At 45.8% G+C, this 24,222-nt stretch overlaps 1 protein-coding gene across 2 annotated transcripts in view; it reads left to right on the top strand.

Annotated features, from left to right (window-relative positions):
• The window catches only part of WWC3 (WWC family member 3), a 120,022-nt gene that overhangs the window by 72,457 nt on the left and 23,343 nt on the right, over window positions 1-24,222 (top strand). The window contains exons 8-11 of one of the 2 annotated variants that reach the window (XM_069462849.1): window positions 2,916-2,996; window positions 14,489-14,731; window positions 20,392-20,481; window positions 21,266-21,831. In XM_069462849.1, the coding sequence (XP_069318950.1) occupies window positions 2,916-2,996; window positions 14,489-14,731; window positions 20,392-20,481; window positions 21,266-21,831 (980 nt within the window). The remainder of the gene's footprint in view (window positions 1-2,915; window positions 2,997-14,488; window positions 14,732-20,391; window positions 20,482-21,265; window positions 21,832-24,222) is intronic. The other variant, XM_069462850.1, reaches the window with a different exon arrangement.

Raw genomic sequence — 24,222 nt, 5'->3', positions numbered from 1 at the left:
TGATTTCCAAAAGGCTTTGTAGCTGTGCCACCTTGGGTTATACTTTGTTGCTATTTCTTATTCTTCTAAAAGAATGTCAGGAAATTGAATTGAATTAAAAGTAATTTTGTTTGAGACTTGGAAGAATTTCATAATGCGCCTTTTGATAATTAGTGAAGCCTTGAGTTAGCCACAAAAACAAAGTTGGGAAAGTCACCATTTGAAGCAGGGTGCTGGATATTCAAAGACACTACTATTGTAATGCATTGAGTGAAGTTTGACATTAATTTGTTACCAAATGGAAAAGCAGTTTAGAGGGTTTCTTCCTCTTTAGGCTTATTAAGTAAAGGTCAGGTATCAAAGGAACACACACTGCCACCCTCCAAAATTAAATAAATGAAAAGAAAGGAAAAAACAATTGGCGGAAAACTCTGGATTTTAAATTATTAGCTAGTATTTTGAAATTTTGGCAAAAATGCCTCTTTGAGGGGAATGTAATGTAGTAAATAATGACTATGTCTTTGGCATTTTTGCCTAAAGATTTTGGAGAGGGAAGGAAAGAAGTACAAGACTCATTGATTTCCATGAATAATTCATTGCTGCTTGCTACTTATTGTAAGGTTAGAATTAGAATTTAGAGACTCTTAACTAGTTTGAGAGAACCGGGTAAGATCGAAGGTTTGCTAATGATGTAGGTAAACCATTCTAAAATGTCAGGTGGAGATTGGTGGCTGGTTATGGTACTCTAGCAGTGACTTGTCATTGTTTATGAGCCCCTGCAGTTTTTATTGGGGCTGGCCCTGGGTTGACAGTTTTACAGTTGTTGGCTCAGTTTAAGTAGTTGTTCCCATCCTCTCTGACATGCCGAAGACTGAGGTGCCAGGTTACCTAAGGTCATACAGCTGAGGAGAGGAAGGTCCGGGTTTGAGTGAACATCTCTGATCCCTAAACACTTATGCTTTCTACTACATTACCTTATTATAGAAAAATATATCAAAAGGCTATAACAATATTAGTTTAGCCATTACTATATAACAAATGACCCCCAAACCTAGCATTTTAAAACAGCACTCCTTTATTATCTCACACTTTATGTGGGTCAGAAGTCTGGGCTGGGTCTTTTTCTCCAGGGTCTCAGGAACTTGCCATTGAGGTGTCAGCCAGGGCTGCAGTCTTATCTGAAGGCTCACTTGGGGAAGGATCCACTCCCAAACTCTCGTGATTGTTGGCAATCTCAGGTCATTGGACTGAGGGCTTCAGTTCCCTGGCATGTGGGCCTCTCTAGCAGGGCAGCTTACTTAATCAAAGTATGCCAACCATGAGACTCTGCTAGCAAGATGGAAGTCACAATCTTTTGAAAAAACCTATTCACGGAAATGACTTCCCATCCCCCTTTGCTGTATTCTGTCAATTAGATTCAAGCCATAGACCCAGCCCACTCTCAAGGGGAGGGTATTTCACATGGGGTGAATGGACGTAGAGACCATTGGGAGCCATCTTAGAAGTCTGCCTACCTCACTTAGTTCTTGCTTTGGGTCAATTTTGTGGGATAGGTGTTTATTATATCAGACATGCTTTTCAAGACCAGGGATTTGCAGCTACAGGTTTATACATGCTGTAAGGCTGTATAGGAACTGTGAAACGGTAACCTTTTGGATCTGATTGGCTGTCTTTTCTTTTGACTAAAACATCCATTTGGTTCTCAAAGAAGAATATGCAGACAAAGCTTAGAGGTCCATAAATAGCTTTGAGAAGAAGTTAGAGAGATGACGTTTATTGGTCTTGATGAACGATTGACTGCAGGGTTGCTAATGAAGAGGGGATGAGGTGGCAAGTAGCTCACCTCCACTGGAAACAGTTTTGGGGGCTAGGGTGCTATAGCCTGAGCATATTCATACTGAGGAAACTGTGGATGGGTCATTGGACAAGGCTACGTAAACGTCAAATTGTGACACGTCTCATTGGAGAATGCTCAGTCCATCATAAAGGCACTTCTTTATCTTGCCATTCAAGGCAATACAGTTATAAAGAAAGAAATTCCCCATCAACATAGATCAAAACTCATATTAATAAATTTATTACTAATCATTCAAGTCAAATATTTTCAAATATTTGTTGACATGAGATTATTTCAAAAACATAAAGACTTGGTGGTCATAGTATATGGTCTAGTAAGGTCAGATCTACAGATGGAGCCCATTTATTGAAACTAGAGTTGTATGATGTTTCCACAAATGAAGAATTAGCCAACGTGTGCTATAATTGCTTTCTGTATATGTCTTTTTTGTTTTGTTTTGTGTAGGATTTTGTTGCCTTCAATGTAATTGGTATGAAAATACTTAAGTACAACCACTGATCGCATTCAGAGCACCACACTGAAAGTCTCCAATCCCAGGCTTTTGGAGACCTTGCTTCCTGTCCTCCTGCCCTTGGTTCTGTAATGTGCCTCATGGCATCAGAAGGCATCTGTTAGCCTGTACCTCACACAGCTAGTCCAACTTTTTCAGACCTTGGGACTTCAGACCTTTGATATTTATTATTGAGGAATTAGAGAATGTATTGCAGAAAATGGGATGACTTTTATTTTTTGTCTTTGTATCAACTTTTATTGAGTAATTCCCTATTTCTTTTAACATTTGGTTTGTTGCTGTTGTTTGGAATTACATAATAGATGGATATACTGCCACTTTAAAAAAGAAAAAAAAACCCACCTGTTTTAGGAAAGCAAATGTCTTCCTAGCCCACTCCCAACCCCCACTGGCCAGAGGTGGCAGCAGAGTATTATTTGGTGTGTTTCCTTCCAGACCTTTGAAAAATTGAAAGTGAAAGACAAATTAAAAGAGTACTTTTCATTGTTGCTGAAAGTGTAAATGAATTTTCTATTTTGAAAAATATGTTTTTAATACGTGTTTCCTTTCTTTTTTTCTCTTCTGTTCCGGAAAGTTTGTCTTCGATGATAAAACAAGGCTCGTAGACCGAGTCAGACTTAATTGGCAGTATGAGGAAGCCAGAAAGAGGTAAGAAGTGCATTTTTCCAATCTTGCCTTTTGCTTACTTACTTTCTCCCATGGAAAGAAGTTTGGCAGAGTTCCAATGTGTGATTGTCCACATTTTATTGGAAAGCCGTGTGTGATAGAATACAAAGTAAAAGTTCTTCATTTATATGTAGCTTCTTAATACATATGAAAAATTCCAAGTGCATTTAAAATGTGAAATTCTCAATATTGCAAACAGTTGTAAAAATGTGATTCAATAAGAATAGAGGCTTTCTTGGCTTTCTTTAGCATACCACGTAGTTCAGAACTCGTGTCCCTCTTCCCATTCCCTCCTTCCAATAGACTGAGCATCAGTCCCTCAGACCAGCATAAGGGAAACCATTTTATCTTTTATATATGTGGCTTCTAACTCCATAGGTTAATGGGCAAAGCCACATGTCTTGGTTAAAAGACATTTAATAAGTATGAGGTCAACAGGTGGACAGGAACTAATTGATTTCATTTTGTCGGAGAGAATTGATACGAAGTGGTTTATGTTGACCTATGTTGTAAATTAGAGGCTCTTTTTTTGTGCCTTCTGGAAAGAGTCCTAAAACCAAATTATTTCAAAATATGTGCTTCAGAAAAGTGTGAAGCATATCTTTTTTTAAAAAATGTTTCTTTAGTCAAAAATGAAATATTATCTTGGAGGGAAGGAACAGAATGCCGGTGGGGTGAAGGGGTCCTTTCTGGAAGCTACACAGTTGGGCCTACTTAGTACACTGTACCATTCATGGATGTCTGGAAATCTACTTTGTTGGTTTTTTAGAAAATGTAAAAATAGCAACAAAAGCAAATCATATGACTCCCTGCTACAAGGCCAACTTAAACAGACATAGGCCTTCTGTTTGCTAGGAGGTTTTACACTCAGTTCCTCCTGGATTTTTAGGATGGCCTCGTGGTGGGCTTTAAATTTCCCCATGGAATGTTTCCAAGTTCATGTATCAAAACTGGTTGTCTCTGTGGTCACATTCTTCATTTATCATGCATTCCTTCTCTTTAGCTTGCTGGAGTTTTGTGAAGGGCGATTGTCTCTGCTGAATATTCCTCTGCTCATTCTTGCATGTTTCTAGTGGAGCTGCAAAGTGTGGGTGCTAGAATTTGCTGTGCTGTATTAAAAGTAGCAAATAGATCATTGCTACACTTTAGGAACATAATTGTTATTTGTTTGGCTGTGACATTTATCAAACATAGCAAGTAATTTCTTTGTTCTCTAAAGATGGTGTCCGTGTGAAGTGAGCAACCTTTTAAATGTTGCGATAAGACGTTTAGAGGAAAAAGTCGAGTATTTAAGAAAATTATTTCGGGGGTGGGCACTGCACTTCATCAGTACTTTTCTGTATTATTTGAAGATGTGAAGATTGCCAGAACCTTGTTAAGAAATGCACTGCAGCTACCAAGGAGGGTCCTGTCCCCAGCGTTTCAACCTTTGTGGGACAGTAGGGGCTTTTCAGAAAACCACCTTTTGGGCTGCATTGGAACATTTAAAAATCAGAGATGAGTTTTGAAGTTGACCTGGGTGGGCTCGCACAGGCACTGCCTGTTCTTTTCCCATTAGCACGGTGGTTCTCAACACAGGGAGCGGGGACTTTACCCCCCAGGAGACTTCTGACAGTGTCTAGAGACATGTTTAGTTATCACAGCTCTGAGGCAGGTGCTCCTGGCATCTAGCGGGCAGAGGCCAGGGGGGCCGCTAGACATCCTCGGTGCACAGGATGGCCCCACAGCATGTCACTAGAGCTGAGGTTGAGAAACCTTCCTCTGGGGCTTCTTCCTGTCTTACTCCTGAATCCTCACTGTGCATGAACAACAGGGGCCTATGTGAGCAGGTTGCCTGCTAACTCACAGGTGTCAGCTCGCTCCACCGAGTGCTCCTTGCTCACCTGTTCCAGCCACACTGGCCTCCTCGATGTTCCTCAGATATACTGAGTGTGCCTCCACCGACCAGCTCCACTGGCACCCCGCTAGGCCTCACACCTGCCAGGCAAATGCCTGACTCGGTGCCTGCAGTCAGCAGGATAATGGCCCCTCAAAGGTGTCCACGTCCTGATCTCCTGAACCTGTGAATGTGTTGCCTCCCATGGCAGAGGGGACTTTGCAGATGGGATGGTGTTAAGGATCCAGAGATGGGGAGAGGATCCTGGATGACCCAGGCGGGCCCAGTGTCATCACAAGGGTCCTTATAAGAGAGAGGCAGGAGGGCCGGCGGCAGAGAGAGATGGACATATGAGGATGGAAGCGGGGGCAGCCCCTGGGAGCTGGGAGAGGCAAAGAAACAGATTCTCTCCCGGAGTCTCCAGAAGGAAGCCGTCCTTCAGGCCCGTTGTTGACTTCTGACCTCCAGAAATGTAAGAGGATACTGGATGTTGCTTTCAGCCATTGAGTTTGTGGTAGTTTGTTGGCAGCAGCAAGAGCAAAGCCATTGCAGTGCCCTTGGCCAAACTGCCTCCTCTGTGTGGAATGGAGTGCTTTTCCCCAGATTGTTACGTGGCCTCTGCTCTCCTTTTGATCACCTTGTTAGAGAGATTTCCTTGATCATCCTGAGTAAAGCCGTACCACCCTGTCCTCACCCCATCACCCTGATACCCTGATTGGTCAAGCAAATGTTACTACCTAGCTGGTGTTTGCTTTCTTATTGTCTGTCTTTCCCTGTGAAAATGTAAATAAATCCCACGACTGCAGGGATTATAAGTCATTGCTATAATCCCAGTAGCTACATAGTCAGTGAACATTTATTGAATGAATAAAGTGAGGGTCCCATTTGGTCACATTTGCTCTTTAGCCTTTGCCCCTGGAAGTGGGTGAATCAGAGGCATCCCAGGGCCTGGGTCAACTCCAGGCTACCTGCTCTGCTCCTGGCTCCCACCCCCAAGACCCCCATGCTGGTACAAGCCTTGGAGTGGCTCATTCTTTCTGGGCCTTCATGGATATTCAAAAAGGCTAGTGGTCTTTGAACTCTCTATAATAAATTCTCTTCTTGGGGGTTAGAGAAAATGGCATTGGAGCTGGGCCCCGAAGGAGTGCTGGGATTCCAGCTGCCCATCCACTGGGAAAGGACTTTCTCAAGTAAGAGGGGAATGGGGTCGGGTGGGGGTGGGGCGTCAATCTGCAGCAGTTGGACTGGCCCAGAATTGCAGAACACAAGCAAGCCAGGGGGTGGAATGGAGGCTGCCACGAGCAGGGAGGCAGGCCACATTATGAGGGCCATGAGTGCCTTGGAAAGGAGTTGGAATTGCCGGGCACACTAGGTCTTTTGAGTTGGGAATGTTAAGTGGGAGCCATTCAAACGATGGTACGTCCAGGAGGGCAACTGGAGGTACCAATATAGGAATCTTCAGCACATAAATGACGTCACTGAATGGCTGAGCTCACCTTGGGAGAGAGAATGCACAGAGAAATGAAGGGACTCCAGGACTGAGCCATGAGAAAGGCCAAGAAAAGGCCTAGTGAGGATGAGACTGGCCAGAGGGGTGCAGTAAGAAGTCCAAGAGAGGATGGCTGGGGTGGGAGGACAAAAAGAAGAGGAAGCAAACCTTAGAAAACACTTACATCCAAGGGCCTGGCAGCAGAGGAGAGGAGCTGCAAAGGAACGGAAAGAGAACGGCCAGAGAAGCGCAGCCAGCCACCAGGCAGGCCTGTGCTTCCCGAGCACCAGCCCGAGGCGTCCCAGGTCCATGGAGCACTTGGAAGGGGACAGTGTGGCAGATTTGCATAAGGCTGACTTGCTTTTATCCATTTAAAGAACTCTGATGCATTTTTTTCTGTTAAAACATCTTTCTCTTATGAAATGATGGTAGTTGATGTGAGTTGGTTTTTGTCAAAGTCTTTACTTGGCAAAATAAAAAATTGGCAGTCCTAAATTAGTGCCCCTGCCGCACCCCCTTTCTTAAATTATACTGGCCTGTGGGAAGTGTGACAGAGATGGTGCTCTGCCTGGGATTAAAGAAGAATGGCCCCACAGAGAGTTTCTGAGGCTCACACTAGGATTGAGGGTCATTTAGAAGGTAGAGCTTGATTTTGACAATGAATTTGGTACTTTTAATGGACTTAAAGCTGCTCAAAACACCCTTGAAGTGTTCTTATCAGTGGAGTCCTTAATGGTGATCACAGTTCACTAAGTCATTGATTGCAGCCTCCTCTGGGTTCTGGTCCCCTGATGTGGTGGCAGTGCATGTCTCCAGTCCCCTTGGAATAATTATATTCTGCCTCCAGTCATTCCAAGTTGGTTCTTAGAGTGAAGGCTTGACCAGTAAAGCAGAGCATGCCTGACTTGTAACTACTCAACTGTGGGTCATACGGTCCCCAGCAGCACTGGCCGGCGCTAGACTTTATACATCTTGTGGCACCATCAGGGCAACCTTACCGACTTGGACTAAATTACACCACCAGCTTTCTGGGGTCTCTAGCTCATAGATGGTGGGACTTCCAGGCCTCCATAATCACATGAGCCAATTCCTATAATAAACCAATCTCTCTCCCTTCCTTCCCAGCCCCTCCCCCCATTCCTACTGGTTGTGTCTCTGGAGAAACCTGAATAATACAGGGTTCTCCACCTTTGTCCCATCCCTGTAGACAGGTTGAAAGTTAGGGAGGGTTAATGTTATTGTGTCTCACCCAGCATCAGATCAGGGATTTTATTACAATTGCTTTTTTCTGAGTGTTTTGTTGGGTTGCCTCTCAATGAGGCACACAATTAGAACAACATAGGCTTGGGAAGAGAGCAGCAAGCAGTTCTATGGCAAGAACTAAATCTAGAACAGACATTAGCATTCTAGGACCTGCGTGACGAGCACCACAGCCAGAGTATGACGGCTTTGAGGTCCTGGCCATGGAGTCTTCACTTGGCCCCCTTGATCAGGCTGGAACTCTAGTCCCTGGTACCCCCGTGGGCATCACTGGAGAAGCAGCGTCCCACGTACAGGAAAGCATCATGTACCTCGTCCACCCAGCAAAGCATGAAAAAGAATGCATTGCTTTCTGGTTTTTTTTTTTTTTTTTTGAGACAGAGTCTCACTCTGTTGCCCGGGCTAGAGTGAGTGCCGTGGCTTCAGCCTAGCTCACCGCAACCTCAAACTCCTGGGCTCAAGCAATCCTCTTGCCTCAGCCTCCCGAGTAGCTGGGACTACAGGCATGCACCACCATGCCCGGCTAATTTTTTGTATATATATATTTTAGTTGTCCATATAATTTCTTTCTATTTTTAGTAGAGACGGGGTCTCACTCTTGCTCAGGCTGGTCTCGAACTCCTGACCTCGAGCGATCCACCCGCCTCGGCCTCCCAGAGTGCTAGGATTACAGGCGTGAGCCACCGCGCCCGGCCTGCATTGCTTTCTGTAAGCAGCATTAACAAGAATAATGTGTCTTTCCCTGCTCTTTCACTCCAAGGCTAAGGACATAATGTGTCCTTTTCTTTTGCCCACGTGGACTTCTATTATTTTAGTGCCACAATTCAGTGTTCGGTCTTTAACGAAAAGACCTCCTCACTGCCTCCTCACTCTTGGATGTCAGCCTTCCAGCTCTCATTTCTGAAATCATTTCACCCTGCAAAGTCTAGCTTCCTTACTGTATTATTCAGGGTTCTCCAGAGACACAGCCAGTAGGAATGGGGGGAGGGGCTGGGAGGGAAGGGAGAGAGATTGGTTTATTATAGGAATTGGCTCATGTGATTATGGAGGCCTGGAAGTCCCACCATCTATGAGCTAGAGACCCCGGAAAGCTGGTGGTGTAATTTAGTCCAAGTTGGAAGGCCTGAGAACCAGGGGGTAGGTAGTGCTGGTGTAAGTCCCGGAGTCTGAAGGCCTGAGCACCAGGAGCTCCAATGTCTGAAGGCAGGAGAAGGTGGATGTCCCAGCTCAAGCACAGAAAGAGAATTTACCCTTTCTCCACCTTTTTGTTCTGTGAAGCCCCTCAATGGATTGGATGATGCCCACCCACGATGGGGAGGGCATATCTTCTTTACTCAGTCTACTGATTCAAATGCTAAGCTCTTCCAGATACAGCCTCACAGACACAGCTAGAAATCATGTTTTACCAGCTATCCTGGGTATCCTTTAGCCCAGGCAAGTTGACACATAAAGTGAATCATCTTGCCTGTCCTCTGCATAACATGCTGTGCTTTGCCACCTCTACATGGTGGAGAAGTTTATGCCTTTATGCATTTTAGAGAAGTCTTTCCTTGTAGATCTATATTTGAGATTGCTTTTAAGATGTGGGAAATTATCAAAATACAGAGTTCTGGACAATGAGGGATTTCAAGTGGTGGTGTGATTTCTAGAGAACTCTCTGACCGAACTACCACTATCATGGTGACTGGTTTTGTGTTTTCAATTCTGGGTCACATGAAATGTACCAAAGAGGCTGCTTCTGCCTTTCCCTTCAGGAGCATCTCTTCAGATTCCCTGGTGGACCTTATGATAGGAATATTTTCACATTACTTGTTTAAAAATTTTAGAATTTCTTAAAGTGAAGTTGAAAGAGCAAGCCTTTTTGAAGCAATCCCAATGACGCAGATGGCTCCTTATTTTTAACCCAAGAGCACTTATTCCAGAACTGTGCACAAACTGTAGCTGTTACCATAGAAACACTCAGTCCAGATAGGAACAAAACATTCGGTCCATCCAGTTTCTCTGCGTCTTGGTTTTTGTTGCCAGGATCAGTCCTGCTGTTCATCAGTTGTCAGGAATCGGTGTAGTGTTATGATGGCAGTTGAATTTGATCAGTCACATGGATTTTTCCTCCATTTCTCCAGTGACCTTGGATCTGGGTTTTAGGGGGTGAGGCGCAGCCGTGAGGAACAAGGAAAAGCATCTTTGCCATTGCAAGTTCATCTTCCCCATTTGGGTCCAGATGAAGAAGCCTGTGAAATTTCTGCTTTTTATTTAAAGAAGTTGCCTTCTAGCCAGGTGCTGTGGCACGTACCTGTAGTCCCAGCTACTCGGGAGGCTGAGGCAGGAGGATCGCTCGAGCCCAGGAGTTTGAGACCAGCCTGGGTAACATAGTGAATCCCCATCTCAAAAACAAACAACCACACCCCGACAACAAAGAAGTTGCTCTCTGAATATCTGTACATTCCAAGGGGAGAAGATGTTAGGGCAGGGAAGCTGAGGATGTGGTAGGATATTGGTGTATTAGTAGAGCCTTCTTATACCATGTAGTCTAGAGTCAGACTTCAATTTCCTACATAAGGAGTTGAGTGGACGCTGGTTTATCAATGTTTAATCAGCTAAAATGATTCCATTGTCCATCTGACTTAGATCTCAGCTGCCATTTTTATTTGTTTATTTTTATTTGTATATATTTATTAGGTACAAGTGCAGTTTTGCTACATTGATATATTTCATTGTGGTGAAGTCAGGGTGCTTTTCATTTAAATGGATATTTATGAAAAGAAAGCTAAGAGAAAATGTAAGAAGTAGCAAACTTGTAGCTGTAATTGAAATCTGAAGGCACCAGGCTCTAAGTTGGCACCACGTCCTGGAATACAGCATTGGGATGTGTTCCAACTCATCACCATCAGGTGGGACTGTGGGTTGCTTGCAGTTCTGTTTGCTCATCCAGAAAGCAGCAGGATTTTAGGAACATGAGAAATTATATACAGCAGAGTACAGATTTTAGGTATAAATTCAAATAATTGGGGCTTATTCTTGTTATGGCTCAGAAATTATTATTGAATGCATATTTTTCCTAGAAAAAATGCAAATCATATTTAAAATTTCCATGTGATTGTGAGGACCTGAGTAGTTTCTGCAGCATAAATGCAGGTTTCCATTCATGATTTAATGGTGCCTGCATTGTAACAGAAAAGGTGTTTGGGCAAAAATTATAAGGGAAAAATGATTCATATTTTACATCTGTCTACATTAGACCTGCTCAGGGACTAGAATTTGGAAATCACATAATAAATATGAAACCTGAATGCTTGATTGAGCATTTGCTTTCATTTCTTCACTATCAGGGCACAGGGACATGTATTTTAAAGCTTTAAAAGCCATTTGTGAGAGATTATGTGTAGGCCTAAAATGTATTACCTATCAGAAACAAGAATCACTAAAGACTATAGTTGACTTGTAGAAAAAAAGAAACACCTCTGATTTTAAGTTGCTCTCAATTCTCTTTATAAATGACCTTGGGAATTTTTTTTTTTTTTTTTTTTTTTGCAAATTTTAATCATGACCTTGCTTTGCTTCCATGTACTTAATTTCATTGAAATGATATTTCAAAGAAAAGCTTTTCTGGCAATTGTTTTTCCTTTAAAACCCAGAATTGGAACTATGGCACTCACAGGAGCGGGGTTCCAACCAGCAGATCAGCTGCTTGGCAGGGATGTAGAAGAAGGTGCATTGAAGCTCAGTACATCTGTATTTAGCCTCAGGCAGGAAGTCTGTTTCTTCAAGTAAACCTAACATTCTAAAGATACTCCCTGCAGATGGCTTGTTTCCGGCTCACAGCACGGTAGACATGGCATAGTGTTTTAAAGCCTTGTCTATCCCACGGGGATGTAGGAGCAATCGATTGTTGAAGGAATCCTTCCAGTGCTTTTGGCTTCCAGTACAGACAAACAGATGTGCCTCTCTCAACCTAGCTGAGCCAGGCCCCAAATGTCTATATCCGGAGTATGGAGACACTTTGCAGTATATGCCAGTAATCTTCTAGGTTCACATATAGCTCTAAAATGAACATGCAATTATTTGCATTGTTGTGAAATTTTATTTAAAAAGCATGATTCTTAAGCACAGAAATGTTTGTCTAGTTCAGCACAGCTCAAACAACATTTCCAGATGGGTTGCAAGAAGTCAGCCTCATCCAGATTTTGCTTCTGCTGGAGAGGTTGTCCCTTGCCATATGTCCTTGTGTAGTTTTCCTGCCAGCCGTGGAAAGTTACAGTACATGGTTTAATTTTGGCTGCTGTTCCGTTTATTTATGCCCGCAGTGGGCAGGCCTTCTGAAACTTGCCCTGTGCCTTTCCCTCCTATAATTCATTTTTTTCCCTCATTCTTTCTTTCTGATAGTGCATATTACTTGAGATTTTCCTGGAAAGGTTGTGATTATCTGGAATTGGATCTTCTGCCGCCCTCAGCAACTCAAACCATCGTAGACTAGCAGCTAACCTGGAGCTGGCAGGCTCAAATGGAATCTTGTTCTCCTCACATTTAAACCTCAGAAAACTCAAAAGGAGTGCTTTTAAAAATATGTCTGTTTGTATTAAAAGTATAATAATTAGTATAAGTACAAAATGATCTGGCTAACTTTAGCTAGGCTCAGATCGACTTTCCTTTGGATCAGATAAATTGAAATTTAAAAAAGTATGCAGACACAGAAGATTTGCTGATTGTTCTCCAAGTCTTTTATAGTCATTCTTCACCTTTAACTTGTCTTGGTCTGCAGTAAAATGTTCCAGAAATTTCACTGGGTATAATATCTGATTTGGCACTAACTTATTTATGGGTCTGCTTGGAGTATATTTTCCTTGGGCTTCAGTTATATGACTGCCATAAATTTTAATTACACTAATTAGACATAGGTGGACGCCTAAGCCCAGTTGGATTCCTAACCCTGTTCAGCTGCCTGTGTCATTAGTTTTTTCAGTGACATGATTTGGCACCGTTTTCCAACACATTTCCCGGAAATTAGTTTTAAGTTAGAAAAGAACTTGTCTAATAAGGCTACTGACATTCCACTAGTTTCTTTATGTTCTTGGAGAATGGGACTTGAGTAAAATGCATACATTTAAACTATAACTTATATACCCTTTTCTTTTCATAACTCTGGGTTTTCAGATTGATTCGATAACCTGGAGAAGGAGTTGTGCCCAGTCTTCCAGCCAGGCTGATAAATCCCTGTGCTCATGTCTAGTTCAGGTGGAACATGACTTGGTGCAGGGCTGGGCATCGGGTTTTAATGTGTGCCAACGCTAGTCTATTGGGGGTATCCATGTGGAGCAGTGTTGAGAAGGATTCTGAGGAGCCGGCAGGCAGGAAGCCAGCCTTTATTAGTGCCATGCACCTGGGCACAGGAGGGGGAGTCTCAGGAGCACTCTGGCCCTGCAGCTGCATGCCTGTCGTAGTGAAGAGCATCATATTGGTGCCCAGTGCAAACCCCTAAGAACTCCGAGGCCAGTTAGCAACCACCAGGCCAGGCAGCTCTGTCTGAGAGCAGTGGGTGTCCAATATGAGCCAGCATCAGAAGCACCTAGCACCTGGAGGGCTTGTCACAACCCAGATTGCTGGACCCTACCCTCAGAGTGTTGGATTCAGCAGGTCTAGGGTGGGACCTGAGACTTACATTTATAACAAGCTCCCAGGGTTTACTGAGACTGCAGGTCTTGGGGCCCTATTGAGGACTGCCACCTTAGGGGCTACCGGGGTATGTGTGCCTGACGCTTCCCTGTTCTCACAGGTCTCTGTGATCTCAGACAAGTCTTTGGATTTTGTTTTTGGGCTTGTGTGCCAAAATCTGTCCTATACATTATTGGGTTCAGGTTAAGTCTGGAATTCCTAGTTTCTGCCTGGAAACAGATATCCCGAATCTTTAACTTACTTACAGGGCTAAAAACATTTTACTCCTATTTTTAAAGGACGCTTTAAAAATACAAGCCACATCTGTTTCACTTAATCTGCATTCAGCAACACCTCAGGACACAAAAAGTGATGCAGTCTGTTTGCCAGGCAAGCACAGGGAAATTTAGGGGCGTGGAAACTGACAAGAGTCTCTGTTTTTCCACCTTGAGGATTGTTGTGCTGGTACATTTGGTGAGGTTGACTGGTTTGCATCCGCCTGGGATATCTAACACCAACATCCACGCTCAGGGGCTGCCTCTCATCCTCATATGTTCACAGGAGTCACTGTTCAGTCACTCAGCTTTTGCTGAGTGCCTGCTCTCTGCAGGGCATCCTGCATTCATGCACGGCCAGGGTCTCTGGTGCAGGAAGGAGCACACAGAAGCAAAAGGCATGGAGCATTGGGTTTTGGAGGCTTTCTCTTCAGAAGCCCAGTTGCTGGATGTGTTTGTCTCTTGTTATTTTCTCAAGGCTGCTGTCAGCGGTTAGGCACAGCTCAGGAGGCAGAAAGCCGACAGAATCTCTGAGGGCCGAGCACAGTGTTTAGCACTGATGGGAGTGGGCTGGGTGGGGGAAAGAGCCGGCTCCTCCTGCTCCGGGACAGTGTGGTGGGAAACCAGAACTGAGCTGCACAGGGTATGGGTGCGCCGAGGGCCACTAGGCTTTTTGTCAGTTCTTTGAAACAGGCATGATGTGGTTATCATCACCTCGAATCTCAGGCTGAGGGAGGTTCGCAAAGGACTTATGTACCACTTTTACAACCCATCATTCCGAAATCCCTTTAAGTTTAAGGTTCACTTGGTGCAGTCACTTCGCTATTCAGCAGAGTGGGTTTATACAATCAAAGTGGCGGTGCGGAGAGTGTGTGAGGACAGCTTTTTCAGTCCGTTGATTTTCCTGTCTCTCTCTCTCCTGCAGAGTTTCGAACATCCAGCAGCAGCTGGCCCAGCTCGAAAATGAGTCCTGGCCCGGCATGGCCGAGGCCGACCGGGACCGGCTGCAGCTCATCAAGGAGAAGGAGGCCCTGCTGCAGGAGCTGCAGCTCATCATCCAGCAGCGGCGGCCTGCGGAGGACGTGGCGCGGCTGGAGCAGGAGCGCAGGCGGCTGGAGGAGGAGCTGCAGCGGGCGCGGGCCACCTCCGCGCAGGGCGCCACCGAGAGGTGGGTGGGCGGGCTCGCTGGATGGGCCAAGTGGGGCCTGAGGAGGGTCTGGATTATTACTCAGCGCAGCCACTGCCCGGGGCAGCCCCTTGCGAAGTAGAGGCTGGGTGGGAGGCTGGAGCACTGTCCCACCCCACCCCTGCCCCCGGGGGCCAGCTGCTCCCCGGGCGAGGCTCCTGGTGACTGCTCCGAAGTGAGAGGTGATGGAAAAGGAAGAAGGAGCAGGGAAGACCCGTGACCCCGGCCTGCGGCCCACCCTTGGCAGTGCAGGTATTGGGTGTTTTGCCCTGAGCAGGCTGGGCCTGCCAGCAGAAGGTGGGGAGGCAGGCGGCACTGCAGCTCTGCAACTGGGGCTCTGCTGCCTGGGGGACGAGTCCCTGTTGCTGACATGGCAGCATTGGGGATGCCTACCTACTGCTTTTATCTCCGACTTTGATTGCCAGTCAGGAAAGCCTGCTCTTTCCTCTGCAGTAGGAAGTCCGCAGCCCGGTGTGGGTCTTTTTCCTTGGTCTTGAGGCTCTTTCTCTGCTCAGGGCATTCGAAGCCAGCATGGTGTCTTTTGTATTCTTCAGCACCGAGTTGTTCAGCCTTTTATTGTGTGCCGTGTCTGCTCGTTTCCATTTGCTGAGTATGATCCAGATCGTATCAAAGGCTGGATCTGCTGTCCACACTTAACAGCTGACGAAAGGTTATCTGTGGATAGCTGCCAGGCTTGGGAGACCCCCATGTGTTAGTGCACTGGCTCCCTCAAGCTCAGTGTGTTAACCTGATCCTAAGCTGGCTGTGGGTGAGCATTCTCTACATACAGTGTGAGGGACACCTGAATGATGTCATCTATTCCTAGAACTAGTATTTCATCACATCTTATGACTGTTCTCTATATCTGTTGGGCATTCTTTATGCTTGGATATTCATTGGTTGTCTTTGTTTTGGGGTGTTTTTTGAGACAGGGTCTCACTGTGTCACCCAGGCTAGAGTGCATGGTGTCATCGTAGCTCACTCACTGCAACCGCAAACTCCTGGGCTCAAGCGATCCTCCTGCCTCAGCTTTCCAAGTAGCTGGGAGTAGAAGCACGTGCCACCATGCCTGGAAAATTTTTCTATTAATATTTTTTTTGAGATGGGGTCTTGCTCTTGCTCAGGCTGGTCTTGAACTCCTAGCCTTAAGCCATCCTCCTGCCTCGCCCTCCCAGAGTGCTAGGATTAACAGGAGTGAGCCACTGCACCTGGCTTCATTGGTCATCTTTATGGTAGATGAGTGTGGATTGGCATGAGGGGCTCACAGCAGCCTTGGTGGGGGGATGCCATGGTGTTCAGAGAGGAGTGAATTTGATTTTGCTTGAGATGATGGCATGCCCTGTCCTCTCAACCAAAAGTTGATTCTGAGTCTGGAAAGGGATTATACAATTAAAGTTTTCTTCTGTGCTCTTGTGCATTTGTATTTTTTTTAGTTAAACATTACCTTTTGTTTTGCCCTTGATGTTCTCGTGTGTATGTTCTGCATAGGAGGGCCTGAGAGTTCTGTTGGTTCTCAGTTAAGGGGGTGGATTTTGTCCCACAAATGCCACCTGCTCCTCAGGACCCCATACCCACGCTCTGTGACTGTGGCTGCCCAACATGCTTGAGTACTGTGATCCCAGGGGACAAATCCACAGACTCCACAGAGCCAGGGTTGCCCTGATGTCTACGTTCAAGGGCTGGGACAACAAAGCTGGGTCAGCTATGACCCAGATGGAGTCTCTTATGGGACCAGCCCAGGTGCTAAGTCCTGGCACTCAGCCCACAACTGGACCAAATTGACCCAGGCGTGTTTCCTGAATCTGCCACTAAATGACCTTGGCCAAGGAGGAGCATACACGTATGCTGAGTACTTTCATACCGAGTATAACACTTTGCTCCTGTGAGCGTCTCTGTGACCTCCACTGCATTGCAAGGAGGTGGGGCTCCTGCAGCTCTTGACCTCCTGGGCCAGATGGATGCAGGGTCCATTTCTCCATGTCACCTCCCTTCATTTAAGGTGTTCTTGAAGATTGGAAGCGTGGGACCACATGGTAGGAGGCTTCCTCTGGCACAGGCTGGGGGCATTAGAAAGAGATCCAGTGTGAGCCAGGCAGGAAGGGACTGAGATTGGCATCTTAAGGCTGAGATGTGCCAGTTGTATGACCAGGGCCATCTTTGCCCATCTCAGCTTCAGTGTCATCACTGCCAAATGGGAAGTCCGAGCTGGATAGTGAGTGTCACTAGGGGGTTGGAGAGATGCAGATCCTCGTCAAGCCTCCTGCCAGTGGCCAATGACACATAGCAGGCATGGCCCCTGCTCTGGCTGCCATTTTTGGAGGAAGCTCCTGCACATCTCCCGGGGATGTGGAAGCAGGCATGGACTGATCTTTCAGATGGCTTCTGTCAAGACTTAACACATAACACCCTTTGTTATTTAGCTTGCTGGAGTTAGGGTGTGGCAGGCATTTGATGTTCAACAGAGAACTCCAGGGCTCTATTGTGAGACGCCATCCTGACAAGTTCTCTCTCCAAGGACAAATACTTTTAGTATAAGGCTGATTGTGAAAATGAAAGGTCTATCAGAAAGCAGAAATTTGTATTTTGTTAAACCTGGAGTCACATTTTCCTTTCAGTCACAATTTAGTGACATCTTTACAATAAAGCACTTTATCTAAAGGAAATAAAGACAGTATATTAGACTATATTTTCTTAATCTGTTAGCTTATTTTTACACTCTTCTTCATATCACTGGTTCTTAATATTCTTTGAAGTTCATCTCCTTTGACATGGCAGCACGAGGCTGTCTACTTTTGGGGTTGAGCTCTGGCCAGTTTTCTGCTAGGAAACTGTATCCCCTTTTCTTTTTAGTTGGAAAAATGTGCACAAAGGCAGGAAAATATTTAAGACTCCTGTTTTAGCAGTTTATGTCCCAGTTTTTAGGTGTCTCAGTTATTGACAGCACAGCTAATGTGGATGCTCACACCCCTATTTGGTAAGGACACCACATTTTTAATCATCTGCAACTTTCAGCATAACCAGCATAAAATTCGACTGTGCATGTGGTCACTCACGGGCGTTCGCACGCACTCTCGTATGCGCGCATGCTCTCTCGCTCACTCGCTCTGAAATGCACCCGCTCATTACAATGACAAGTGTGACGTATTGGATAGAAGTAGGGAATTTGATCTAAAACAATTTTCACTACGGATAAAATCTGAACATAAGTCATGATTAAAGACAATCTAAAATTGTGCTGTACATGTAATTGTGTCTCTATGTAACATATATGGAGATGGAGAGAGATGGAGTGCATGGATGGATTCAGTAATGGTTGGAAATCCGACCCTGGTCACTCAAGAGAGGAGCCAGTTTTCACTAAGAACTCAATAAGATTTAGATTCCATTAATTTGGGATTTGAGCTCATAGAACTCAGATTGGGTTGGAGTTTATGAAAAAGCATTAAGAGAAGAATTAGACTCATACCAAGCTTGGGCAAATTCCCTACAGCAAATTGCTCTCTGGGGCTGGTTGCTGTTTGCAGGAAGACGTGTGCTCTGCTGGTGTCATTCCTGCCCCTGGAATCCTCTGTGACCCGATAGTGTCCCTGTGGTTATGAGAGTGCAATACTGAGAGGGCTTTAGGAAGCCCCTCATTGCACACGTACTAAAAACAGAATCGCACAGCAGGCGGTGGGGCAGTGTGCAGTGTCTTGGTAACCTGGCTTGGCTTTGGGTTCAAGCCAACTTGACCAAGCTTTGAACTTGCGTCACAGAGGCAAGGTTCTTTAGCTCCTTGAGTGCCATTTTCCTCATCTGTAAAGCAGGGATCGAATCAGCTGAGCAATGAGAAAGGAGCTAGCGCATGCAGGGCGGCTGGCTTTATTGTGAGTGCCCGATATCACTATGCTTTTAGAAGCTCACACCTCTCTTCTGGAATGACATACAAAAATCCACTCAATGGAACAGAATTGCTTTTTAAAAGTTATTTTCACTTGTATAAGCCATAAGTTAAAATATTTTCCTTTAAAATATTATAGGTAAGTAGAATCTTAAAAAATTCTACTCATTAAACTTTATTACAGCTGTTCTCGAACTTTTTTGAGTCCCAGGACCTCCTTCTAGTGCTGAAATTACTGAGGACCCCAAAGAGCTTTTGTTTATGTGGATTTTTATCTGTCAGTATTTACTGATTTAGAAAGTAGCACTGAGAAATTTTTAAAATATTTGTTTATTCAAGATAATAAACCCCCATTATGTGTTAATATTAATAGCATTTTTATGACTGATAACTTTTTTGAAACAAAAAACTAGTGAGAAGAGTGGTATTATTTTACATTTCTGTTAATCTCTTTAGCGCCTGGCTTCCTAGAAGGCAGCGCCTGGGCACTCAGCTGTCGCGATAGGCTGTTTGCCTCTCCAGCTGCCTACCACTACTGTGTGGCTGGGAAAGGGGGGCCCTCACAGGAGCCCTGAAGAGTCTTAGGGATCCCTGGGGGTCTTTGGGCCACACTTGGAAAACCATCAGTTTTAATATATTGTATTTGACTTTAAAGTGTGTTGGGTAGTGGCTCTAGTTACACCGATATTTGATGGAGTAGAAACTGTTGGTATGTCCATTTTTGTTATTGGTGATGGCTGCTCTCTGTCCATCACTTGCCATTCACCATACACTATTTGTGCAGCATCAGTTCTCTGAGCTAGAGATTATGGACTCCATTTTTACAGGTAATGAAACTAAGGGCTCAGAGAGGGCAAGACATTTTCCCAAGGCCACACAGCTTGTGAGTGGGTGGCAAAGTGGGATTCTGTGAATCCCAGGCTGCTGTCATATCCTGTCCGTTTCTGGTTTCCTCTTGCTCCAAGCCTGACCAAGCTCTCTCATACTCTTGCATGTCCCCCTCCCTGTTGGTGGAAAGAGTAATGTTTTAAGGGTACCTACTGTGGCCACATGTCACGATGCCATTGTTTTGATTTGTAAGTGAGGAGTGTTTTATTCTAGAGGCAAATGTATTCATTCTTGCGCTCACTCTGCAACTGTTATTAAGTGTGCCCATACATGTTGGACTCCAGGTGGCGGGCTTAATGTAGTGGGGGGAAAAGTTTATTCTAGAAAATTATAAAGTAGAAAAAGTAAAAGGAAGGAAAAAATTATTCCCAATCCCATGACCTAGAGACAGCCACAATTGCTATTTTACTTGCTTCTAATCTTTTAATTCTATAGATTTTAGAATTCCATTTATCTTTGCCTAGAAGGGGGCCTAGGATGAGGGAATCTGATTTGTTCCAAGGAATTCCTACATGCTCTGCATTTGAACTCGTCTTCTAGGCCAGTCACCTGTTCTCCCCCCGCCCCAGCCTCCTGGCCATCCACGCACCCATCCATCTGTCCATCTGTCTGCCATGGTTCACCCACCCGCCCACTGCCCCGTGCACCGGTGGATCGAGCTTCCGCAGTGTGGCAGGCACTGCTCAGGGTGCCCGGGGTGTATTTTTCAAATAAGACACAGTTTGTTATCTTGGCACATAGGACCTAGGTGCTTTTAGAACTGATAGTCATGGCAACCTAAATCAATTGTGGGGAATTTATAGTTGAATGTCTTGTTATGAAAATGTACTCCCTATCTTTCAAATCCACTAATTGGCTGTTTTCTTTCCTACAGGATTCTACTTCAGGAAAAAAGAAATTGTCTACTTATGCAGCTAGAAGAAGCCACCCGCTTAACATCCTATCTCCAGTCCCAGTTAAAAAGGTGGGTTCTTTTAAAAGAGAAAACTGTACTTAATTATTGTGTTGCAGTGCCACGTGCATGAACTGCAGAGTTCTTTCTGGCTTGGATTTTCTCCTACTGGAATGTGGAAGCTGAAGTGGTGGCAAACGCAGAATGGAAAAGTGGACACAGATTTTTAAGATGCTGATGTGAGACTCGGGGAACGTGAGGAGCACCCACTTTGGCTTCGGGATAAGTAACCAGTGTGAAGTCAGATTTACGCAAGGATTGCATAATCTAATCGATAGCTTCAGGAGGGTGCATACGGGCACTGCACATTTTTATTTTGGGTTTTTCTTAAAGGACATGAATATTTTTAAGATAAGTAAGATCTGGGTGCTCCTGAATAGCTCCATGTTTAAGTGCTCACAGCGGTGGGAAGCACAGCGTCAGGGCTTTATCCGTGGCATTTTCTCAGTTATTCCTCTCAACAGTGTGGGCGGGGCGGGGCGGGGCGGGGCGGGGCAGGGGGGACCTGTTACCCTGTTACCACCCCAGTCCCCGGGGCAAGGGAGTCTCAGGCTGAATAACTTGAGCAAGTGTGTCCCGTGTGCCCAGCTAGCATGCGTTTGACCTGGGACTCGAGCTCAGGCACCAGTCTTTGCTGCTCCCTCTGCCCTGTCCCGTCACTCACAAGCAGCAGAGAAGTCCCGCCGAAGGCCCTGCAGACGCCCGCGTGGCTAGCGCGCTGCCTGCGGGAGAGCGAGGCGCCGCTCTGCTCCGGTGCAGGCTGCGTCTCTGAGACCGCGGCGCTCTGTCGTTTCAGCCTGTCTGCCAGCACCCTGACGGTGTCCTCGGGGAGCAGCCGCGGGTCCCTGGCCTCCAGCCGAGGCTCGCTCACCTCCAGCCGCGGGTCCCTGAGCTCCATCAGCTTCACCGACATCTACGGCCTCCCACAGTACGAGAAGGCTGACGCCGAGTGCGGCCAGCTCCTGCGCTTCGACCTCGTCCCCTTCGACTGCCTGGGACGGGATGCCCCCTCCTCCGACCCCCCGGGCCACCCAGGCTTCCACAGGCAGAGGCGGTCCCTGGACACACCCCAGTCCCTGGCGTCGCTGTCCTCCCGCTCCTCCCTGTCCTCTCTGTCACCTCCGAGCTCACCCTTGGACACGCCCTTCCTCCCGGCCTCGCGGGACTCGCCTCTGGCACAGCTGGCGGATGGTTTTGAGGTGCCAGGCCTGGGTGCCCTGGACAGACTGCGGGCTCAGGCCTCCGCTTTGGGGGATGAAGATTCGCAGGCCACAGTGTCCCTTCAGCCACACGGATTCCCTGGGGACGGGGAAGGACTGCACGAGCGAGGACCCCAATTGGCCGGGGCTCCCATGGGTGGAAGTAAGTGTTAATAGGTCCTTCTGGGAAGGCACATTTCAATCCAGGGAAGAAGAAATCGTGGGCAACCACGTTGAGGCTGGCTGGGTTTTCAAGTACATAGTGAGCTTTAAATTTAGGAATATTTGATTGTATTAGGAAAAGGGAATACACCTGCTCTAATCTTTCCAATCTGTGCTGGGGAAAGACAATTGAAATTGGCAAAGTGGTCTTTTCTGGGTATTTGGCTGGTTTTTAGAATGTACTTAATTGTTGAATACCATGGTAAGACCCACACAGTCTTCCAGGAACAGTCAGAGGCTGATGAAGATGTACTAGGGCCTTAATGAACTCTGCAGGCTGTGTGCCAACATGGAACATTCTGTGTGTGCCTGCCTAAGACCAGCACTGGAGTGGTGTCTACTTGAAGCCCAGTAGAAATCTCTTATTTCATGTGTCCCTTTGACTTCATCTCTTAATTTTTTTGTCCTCAGAATTTTGTTTTTTTTAAATTTTTGAGACAGTGTCTTGCTCTGTCACCCAGGCTGGAGTGCAGTGCCATTATCATAGCTCACAGCAACCTCAAACTCCTGGTCTCAAGCAATCTTTCCTGCCTCAGCCTCCCGAGTAGCTGGGACTACAGGTGCGTGCCACCACGCCTGGCTAATTTTTCTAGTTTTTTGTAGAGACGGGTCTTGCTATGTTGCCCAGGCTGGTCTCAAACTCCTAACCTCAAGTGATCCTCCTGCGTCAGCCTCACAAAGTACTGGGATTGTAAGTGTGAGCCATTGTGCCCAGCCCCTCATAGTTTTTAAAGATGTCATTCTTTCAAATGCAGAAGTGAAAGTAATTGTGTCATTTCAAGAGATGTGCCTGTAAGCACTGGTCCTGTCTATCAGATCGATATCTCTGGGAGTCTGCAAATCGAGGAACATGTGGCTACATGGAGCTTCATCTGGTTGGTGTTAATTCAGCTCCTCCTTGATGCCAGAGTCTTTCAGCTTATAGCCCACTTAGAAAACCAAACTACTGTTGGAGAGAATAGTGACCTTGTGCGCTTTTTCAAGCCAGCCCCTGGCAACTTTAACTTCCTTCAGTTTTAAAGAGGATCAAGAACAAGCTCTCCCATTCTTGAAGTTCAGCTCATTTAATCAACTTCTATTTGCACAGCAAAAATGTTTTAGACACCCCATTTAGGCAAACACTAGATAATTTGTGTAGATCTTGGCTGATACATTGGATATCAACCAGGAGTGTTTTTGCCTCCTGCCCCAGGGTGGGGGAGGGCCCTTGGTAGTGTCTGGAGACGTTTTTGGTTGTCACAGCTGGGGGAAGAGGGGCTGCTACAGGCATCTAGTGAACAGTGGTAAGGGATGCTGCTGAGCATTCTGCTGTGCACAGGACAGCCCCACAACAAAGAATGATCTGGCCCAAAATGTCAATGGTGCTGAGGCTGAGAAACACTAGTAACATACTCCTGAGTGTATGGTGTATACAGCAAAGGGTAGAAATCAAACTGGAATACAAAACCAGTGTGGTGTAGTGGAAGCAGCTTCAGACTAACAGCTTAGAGGCCAAGGTTCTTCCCCCTGCCCTGTCAACTGCTAGCTGTGCATATCCTTGCACTTGGCCAAGTCTCACCTTCCCTGCCCTTAAACGAAGTGATCATTTTGGTGGTCTCTTCCATTCGCCACCATTCTGCTACCCATGAGATAGATCAATTAATAGATTGAGATATACACTGATTGGTAGATTGAGAGACAGGCTGATTGTTCTATGATTGATCTATCTGTAAAATAGTAGTCTGTTAGCACTTATGGAAGCCGTTATGTTCTGGGGCTGCCCCATGGCTTTATGGCATCTCTGTTATTTTAGTGTCTTTTACTGTGTGTTTGCAAGCACACTTTGGTATCCCCATATACATTGTTTCTGTAATTCTCATGTACAGGTAACCTTCATTGGCTTTGTTCTTTATAATCATAGGGCCATTGCTCCTTGTTCATTCCTTTCATTCAAAAAAGAAAATACATACTAAGGACTGAACTGCATATCTGTCATTGCTTAAGCTTACTCTTCTCTTAGTCTCCCTCCTCTCCCCATCACCAACTTCTCTTTAAAGGATGAGATTTAAGAATATTAGTCTGGGCTGGGCGTGGTGGCTCACTCCTGTAATCCTACCTCTCTGTGAGGCCAAGGCGGGCAGATCGTTTGAGCTCAGGAGTTGGAGACCAGCCTGAGCAAAAGCAAGATACCGTCTCTACTGAAAAAATAGAAAGAAATTAGCCGGACAACTAAAAATATATAGAAAAAATTAGCCGGGCATGGTGGCGCATGCCTGTAGTCCCAGCTTCTCAGGAGGCTGAGGCAGGAGGATTGCTTGAGCCCAGGAGTTTGAGGTGGCTGTGAGCTAGGCTG

The sequence above is a fragment of the Eulemur rufifrons genome, chromosome 30, assembly GCF_041146395.1.
Source record: "Eulemur rufifrons isolate Redbay chromosome 30, OSU_ERuf_1, whole genome shotgun sequence".
Taxonomy (NCBI): Eukaryota; Metazoa; Chordata; class Mammalia; order Primates; family Lemuridae; genus Eulemur; species Eulemur rufifrons.
Note: the sequence above shows the minus strand (reverse complement) of the source record. Positions and strands in the feature narration are given on the sequence as shown.